An 8,198-nucleotide genomic window follows, 5' to 3' on the forward strand; every position below is an offset into this window, starting at 1 on the left:
CATCAACTACCACTCTCCAGGTCTGTAACAGGGGGCCTGCTCAGGGCCGATCCAACCATGGCCCATCCACCTGTCCCTGGGCCAACCGCCCATGTTCTTGCCCACCATGCCTTAATTACATCTCTTTAAGTAATTAACATCAAGTGGGAGGCTGCCCATCTTCTGCCCTGATGCCACGGGGCGCTATCTGTGCCTCCTTTCCTCCCCTACACCACAGCCCAAGCCTCACAGATGGCATCACGATATTCTCACTATCACCGGCCCCCACACTGGGCCCCAGAATCCTCCTATTGAACCCTACCTGGATTCCTCCACTCAGGCGGCCTCTTCTGCTGTCATACCGGGCACCATAGCTCCCTGAACTGATCCCCCTTCAGGTGTGATACCCTCACTGGAACCTTTGGCTCTCTAGCCCTGGGCCACCTGCAGGCTAGTTGAGACCCCAGGCCCTCAGCTCTTAGGTGTCCCTTGCGGTGGGCCCCCGGCCCTTCGACCCTTCCGGTCCTAGCCCCAGCATGGGCCAGTCAGGAGGAATTCAGACAGGCCTGAGTCTATGACCCTTTCCTCACTCTCCGAGGGTCCACACTCTGGGCCCTCCAAACAAAGGGGTCCACCTACCCGGTCGTGGGGGCTAGGGGTTAAGGCACCCTGACCTGCCTTTCACCAGGGTGGTAACTGGCTTGGCATTTCCTGGGGGTTCCCGCATCACTGGGAGCCCCACTAAGCCACCCATTCCTGGCAGGGTGCAGTTTTAGGTCATGCCCAGGACCAGGAGCCTCCTATCCATCCCCTACAGCTCCTCCCTTACCTCCAGATGATATCCGCAGCCCTCCGGCCAGGAGATGTTGTTGCCTGGCCCCCAGCAGCAGAACTGCCGTGTTTATATGGGCAGCCTCAGATCCAAAATGGCTGCCCTCATCAGGCACCTGGCAGCTGCCAGCTCCAGGCCCTTAAAGTGGCAGGCACACACAGTGTCCTGCCACAGGGTCCAAGCTCAGAGCCAATTCCCCAGCCTACAGACTGTGATGTAGCCAAGGCCACAGCTGGCCAGTTTTTCTATGAGATGATCACAGGATACCAGATAGAAAGCTTTTTTAAAATCAAGATATATGACGTCAATCTCTTCTCCCGTGCCCAGGTGATATGTCACCTGGTCATAGAAGGAGATGAGATTGCTCAGGCAATACCTACTCACAATAAACCCATGCTGGCTATCCCTCAGGATGTTGCCATCAGCCAGTGTGTTAAGAATGGCCTCTTTGATAATTTTTTCCAAGATCAATCCTGGGGCAGAGGTCAGGCTGATGGGCCTGTAGTTCCCCAGATCTACTTTTCTCCCTTTCTTGAAGATAGGCACCACATTGGCCTTCTTCCAATTTTCAGGCACTTTGCCTGAGTGCCACGAGTTCTCGAAGATCCCTGCCAGTGGCTGAGCTACGATGCTTGCCAGCTCCTTAAGTACCCTGGGGTGTAAACTGTCTGGGCTGGCTGATTCGAAGGTGTCCAGCCTCTCAAGGTGTTCCTTCACATGGTCAACATTAATGATGAGTAACAATTCTCCCTCACCCTGGCCGTCCCATACCGTATTGAGCAGGACCATCCCCTGGGGCTGGTGAAAAACCGATGCAAAATACCCATTAAGCAGGCTGGCTTTTTCCTGGGCGTCAGCTGTCAGTTGTCCCATAAGGTTCTTATCCTGCTTCTACTGTAAAAGACTATATTAAAAGGAGTAGCCAACTCAAAAAGGACAAAAAAGGAAACACTTTGACAAAAAAAATCAGAAGCTTATAATGGTCTCTAAGGACTAAGCTTAGACTCAGCTTTAAATCACCATCCTAATAAGACAGCAAATATTAAAGGACTGTATACCCAAAATTTGTCAAATTTCTCTCCCAACTATACAGTATGTCCAGTAAAAAGAAACAAACTCACCAAAAAACCTCTTTCTCTCCTGAATAAAAATCAGGCATAAGAGGATAAGGTCTAGTAGCCCAGAGGATGAGGTATAGTAGTCCTAAAAATCTTGTAGATATAATCTTGACCAAAAACAATCAGTTAACCAACTACAGATAGCATTTCCTTCTTCAAATAAATCAGTGTTAAATGCAAAACATGTTTTGATTTAAAAACATATGCATACAACACACGTAGGGTAGTTTTATTTAGTTCTTAAGAATCAACTTTATAATGACAGCTTTGTGCATTTTAATTGAATTCCAATTTCAATACAAAGGGAACAAGACAGCAATCACTAATAAAGATTTAAAAACTTTACCTTATAAAAAATAAGTGCTTTATAATTTTAACAATAAAAATATAAAAATTAGGAATCCAAATAATTGCATGTTAAGCTATACAATAGCCTAGAGATATTCAAGTATGCTGGACAGGCTCTGACCAGAAATGGTGCCTCTCATAAGCACAGACCAACTGGAAGTTGGGATGCAAAGTAGAAAAAACATTGGGAACCAGTGATCTAGGTCCCATTATCATAATGATATAGAAGAACAAAGTTTAAAATAGAGTAAACTGCTAGAAGAAAGCTGACAGAAACTTACTGAAAATGGCAACCTGGAGAGAATTTTACAATCTCTTATTTTAAATGTTTTTGTTTTTCAAATTGCCAAACTATGCTTGTGAATTCTTTTGTTGAGTTTTGGGGTTTTGGTTTATGGGTTGTTTTGGGCTCTTTTGGGGTTTTTTGTTTTTTTCTTTTTTTGGGGGGGAGGGTAGGGCTAGGGTTACGGTGTTTAATAGAAGGCCAAAAATTTAAATGCTAAATTTCAGTTTGTTGTGAATTAAAATCGTGAAAATTCTTATCAACAGTGCTGTTTTTAGAGGCAGAATAATACTTATTTTATTCAAAATTGATCCCTTTTCTATTTACATTGCAGGTATTCATTAATGTTTTAATTACCTGTCTCTGATTTCTTGCAGAAATACTTCATTTTCTCTCACTAAACCTTTATTTTCACATTCCAAATCATTCACTACTTGAAGGGTATTGAGGAGGGTTTGCTTCATATTTGATACTTCAGATTCCCAACCAGACCTCTAAGAAACATTAAGGTAATTTGAATATGCTCTAAAGATGATTTAAAATTAACAGAGAATGCACAAACTCATTAAATGTGTAATTCATTAAAACATGTAAACACTTACTAAATCTTCACATATTGTAATCACTTCAGAACAAGAAGAGAATAAATTGTTGTTCTCATTCTCTTGGGCAGGTATTTTATTGTTCAGATCTTTTACCTAGAAATATATATGTATATTTTACAAGTTAATAAAAACCAGTATCCTCAATATTTCTTTACAATAAGATAATGATATACAAAGAAATTCAATTAAAAATGTAAAAACTATAGTAACTTAGTCATCAAGATACTTTTTCCATACAGTTTCTACTCCTGAACATCTTAAGTCCCTGGCTTAAGGATATACAGGGTTTTCATAAAGTCCTTGTGCACTTTGAAACTTTAATAACTTAGGTTGTAGGTATGATAGAAACAATCTTTAAACAACATTTCTAAGCAAATTTATTAAAGTTTTAGGACAACTAGAGTACACAATGCTATACTTCAACATAACCACCATCCATCATGATACAGTGCTCAATGCAAACTTCCAACTCCTTGAAAACATTTCCCAGTTGCTCTTGAGTTACTGCACTAATTGTGTTGGTGATCCTAGCCCTAAGTTCCACCAAATAATATGGTTTTAACAAGTAAACTACACTTTTTTAACATGTCCCCATAAAAAGAAGTCCAATGGCGACAGGTCAGGTGAATGAGGTAGCCAAGCAATTGGCCTACCTCTGCCTATCCACTTCTGTGGGAAAATGTCATTTAGGAACTGTCATGCATTCAGAGTGTAGCAGCATGGAGCTCCATCTTATTTAATAATAAATTCATTGTTACTTATGAAGTCTAGCATTGTGTACTCTAGTTGTCCTAAAACTTTAATTAATTTGCTTTTAAACGCTATTTACAAATTGTTTCTATCATACCTACAACCTAAGTTATTAAAGTTTAAAATTGCACAAGGACTCTGTATAAGACAAAGTAGATTTAAACAATTCTTTGTTCCTTCAAAAATGCAGAATCCCAGAGAGAAATAGGGGCCCTAACAGCAAGAAAGGAGAGCAGATATTGGAATCCACATGGATAACACATCATGAGGAACACATTAATATAACTTAATAAACCATTCTTCTTTAACTGATCGTGCACATGTATTCCATTCTTGATGACTAACGGGCAGCTGTCTGTTTGGAAATGGGTATTCAGAGTCCTATTTAAACAATGACATCAGAACAGTCTTTCAAAAGGGGCATCCAATCTGAAAGCCTCTTCAAAAAAAAAAAAAGTCTTATAAATATGCGGGTGCCTAGCTCCCAGTAGAATGAGCTCTACATGGATTAACCCAACTGGCTTATAACAACTAATTACACTTGTGATGCACTTTAATAATCTTTGTAAAGATGTCTGACCATTTCAGCAACAGCCACGAATAGTATAAGTGTGTTCCCCAATGATTTTGCCCTATTGAGATACTATTAAAAGACCCTTCCTACATTAAGTCCATGAAGTTTAGAATCCCTAAGGATTGACACAGGCTTGGGGAAGAAAACTGAAAGATGAATAAATTGTTTCATATGCATCTTTGGAAGGAATTTGGGATGAGTGACCTGTACTTACATGAAAACATGGCAGATCCACCACAAAGGTCTTCATCTCCCCTATCTTTTGAGCTGAAGAGCCTCCAACCCAGGGAAAATCATGAATATAGCTCTTACAGTGGCTAGATGCTATAAAAATATATATACTCTGTACCCTGGATAGGAGAGTGATGTGTATATATAGCTCCTATAAAGCTACCTGCAGCATTAATAAATGGTGTATCTGCACTGCTTCCCCAGATATGCCACACTCTCACATATGTCTGACCCAGAAATGAACTGCTGAAAATGCTCCAGAGGTATTCCCCTAAAGTCCCTTTTGGGACCTCATGGAATATTTGGGCTCAACCCTGTAGGGATGCCCCCATAGTGGCTTCAATGGTGTATTTCTGGGTTAGCTGCACGAAGGAAAACATTCTTGTAGAAAAATGCTGAGCACATGGTATAGACATACCCAGAAAGTCCATACTTTTCCATAGTTGGTAAGTACAACCTGATATTGTTGAAAAGTGTGCTGGCAAGGGAAACAGTTTATTATGAGGGATGCCCAAATAGAATACCTGTTCTACTTAACTATTGGAAGTCAGTCTCATTGAGGCTTTCTTGTTTTGCTGCAGCACACTTCAGCTAATAAGTTTTTTTTTGGTGGATGTCAGACCACCAAACCCAATTTGTTGGAGATAACAGTGCTGTACCTGGCCGTTGTTTTGCAAAGCTATAATGATCAGAGTGATTGGAACTGCACTGAGCAGTTCACTAGACCCGAATACAAGAAATGCCTAGCAATGTTAGGACTTCCATGATGATCAGTTCAACATCTTGCTTCAATTTTTTCAGGAACCTTGGTATGATGTTCCCAAAGAAGGCATATATCAGTATCATGTTCAAGGGATGAGAAAAGTATCTAACATGTAGGCAGTATTCTGGTTTGGATTAAACAGGATTAAACATGGCAGTTCTCCTTCTAGACTGTGAACAGATGTAAATTTAAAGCACTTTAAAAGGGTAGAGAAATTTGTCACTTGCAACACATATCAGGTGTTCCTATTTAACTGGTGCTCCTCCTGAAAGCAAGCATTATCATTGTAACTTTAGCTTTGAATGAAACAGAGATACAGTCTCAGTGGTTTCATTTCACTAATACTGCTACAGAGCAGACAAAAATATTGACTATATCAGGAAATCTTATAATAGCTTAACTTAGAGGAATAACTGTTATGTCTCTGTATATCCCAACTCCAGAGCAAGTGTCTTAACTGATAAGGATCCCACTTTTGAAAGATGATGTGCAATACTTGAACCTTGATTAGCTACTCATGGTTGTCTGAAAATTGTCTGTTGAAGCGATCTGCTAAAGCGTTCTAAACACCTGGGAAATGCAGGACAACAGCATGATTTAGTGAGAAATATGGCAGATATAAAGTCCAGATACAAGCAGCCTCCTGACAAAATGAAGATGACCCATGCAGAGCCCTGCTGATGTAATAAATGGATATGGTGGTTTCTGTCAGCATCTGGATTGTGAATGAAAAAGAGAAATTATCTGTATGTCATGTGGACAGGTCCACATTTCTAAATATTTATACAGAAGAGGTTGCTCTGGAGATTCTATGACACAAATATGAAAATGATGTAAATGATGTATACTACTCTGACTTGTAGCATACAATGCATATGGTACCAGAGTAGTATACATGTAGTACAGAGCAGCAGAGATACAAAGAAGGATATTCCATTGCATATCTTACGTGGATTTTTTTCCACAAGTTTAATGAGAAGAGAACTTCTTGAAAGAACATGACTATCATCTCTATATGGTGCTTACTGGTGGACACGTTGACTTCAGCCATCCTTGGAGTGTAGGAAGTCTGGGAAACTGAGTCACACACGTGTAAAAGGCTACATACTTCAGAAGCCTGAGGTAGGTTTTTACTAGTATCTTTGGGTGAACTTAAAGTTGGTTGATGGGGTTCACTGCATTTTGCAATTTCCTCTTTGAAAAGTAAACTCTCAATCACTTGGAATCTGACAACGTTCTTGTGAATGCTATTCTTTCAATACAAGTACACTTAGATGTTTTTTCTGATTTTGAAACCTAGTGTAAAAGATTTAATTTGTTACTTGCAGTGGTGATGTGCCTCAGTTCAACGGATCAATGAAAGAATAATAGACTTGGATCTCCTGTTTTTAAGAATTAACATCCACCAAAAACTAAAAATGTCATGAATAACCATGGTGCAGCTGAAAAACTAAAGAACAGGACACTGTTGTTGCTAGTAAGATGTCCCTGCTATAAAAATGAAATATTTCCTATAAGCTGGATGAAAAGATGTGAAAATAGACACCTTGAAGGTCAAAAGTCATGAACCAACTTGAAACAATGAATGAGTTTCAGACAGTCTCTAGTACAGCACTAACCCCTTTTCCTTCAGGAAACCTCTATTCCTAAACTCCAAAGGCGACCTTCACTCCTTCAGGTTGCATGTCTTATTTGACCAGCACCTCATAGGTGCTGACTTTGTTTTTTTGCCGGTGGGTGCTTGCAGACTTAAAAAACCAAAAAACAGTACTTTATTTTTAGTTTGGCACATTCCTGTGTGAGCCCTGCAAATGCCCAGAAGAGGCAGCATGTTACTTCTACATGGCTCTGCCGCATCTGTACAGATTGGGTGCTTTTGTGGGGCTTTTTCAGGACTTCTATCTAACAGCTGATTGGTGGAAAGTGCAGATTTGCAGAGGAAAAGGGAGAGGGTCATCACCATGGAATGCCTGCGTCTCTCTCAGCATCTCCAAGGCAGGTAACAGTACTGAGCAGATGAACACTCCTTAAAGAAAGTCTGTAGTCTTACCAGCTTCATACCTGGGGCTAAGACAAATCAACCCAAAGAATGCAGCATCATTTGAAATAGTCCAAAAAATAAGAAAGTCTCATTTGTTTTTGAATTAGTCAATTCATTTCCTTCAAAGGGAAGGTTCTCAACTATGGTTTATACAACACTGGACTCCCCTGAGGACTGAAACTAAAGAGATCTTTCTCATTGCCCCAGATGTGACCATAGAACACGCTACTGTATCAGACACGTATAGAGCAGCTGAATGGATGTGATCATTATCAATTGATCGTAGGCCATGGGAGCTTTTAGTTCTTATTAAGATTGCTGAGCTGGCTTTAGAAATGCAGATAAATCACACGTAGATAAGACCACCTGATGGTCAGCCATGCACATTTGGATACTAACAGATAACAGACTTTACAACACCGCATGTCTTTTCCCTGGATGTAGACTTGCAGGCTCTTCCTGCTTCACCTCCACTAGACAACAGCTACTACAAATGATCCTAGTACAAGTAGGAATAAGAACACACATCCTTTTGAAGGAATTCAGTACCTTCTGCCAGCTTGTTTCTATGTGGTCAGCTGCCAGGGCTACGGGGCCAGGGTTCACAGCCCCCTGCCCCTGGCAAGAGGTGGTGGCTGTTGCAGTGGTGCAGAGACTGCCCCCCCCCCCCCCCC

The 8,198-nt window shown here is 40.8% G+C and overlaps 1 protein-coding gene across 2 annotated transcripts in view; it reads right to left on the minus strand.

The window, feature by feature from the left end:
* The window catches only part of CCDC178 (coiled-coil domain containing 178), a 138,112-nt gene that overhangs the window by 63,753 nt on the left and 66,161 nt on the right, over positions 1 to 8,198 (minus strand). Inside the window, exon 1 of one of the 2 annotated variants that reach the window (XM_019526788.1) lies at positions 2,918 to 3,057. The exons of the other annotated variant lie outside the window; for it this stretch is intronic. Coding sequence (XP_019382333.1) covers positions 2,918 to 3,024 — 107 coding nt within the window. The 5' untranslated portion in view covers positions 3,025 to 3,057. Of the gene's footprint in view, positions 1 to 2,917; positions 3,058 to 8,198 lie in introns of those variants that run through there. 2 annotated transcript variants of the gene reach the window in all.

Source organism: Gavialis gangeticus, unplaced genomic scaffold (assembly GCF_001723915.1).
Source record: "Gavialis gangeticus isolate Ggan-Ray unplaced genomic scaffold, GavGan_comp1, whole genome shotgun sequence".
In the NCBI taxonomy this organism is placed as follows: Eukaryota; Metazoa; Chordata; order Crocodylia; family Gavialidae; genus Gavialis; species Gavialis gangeticus.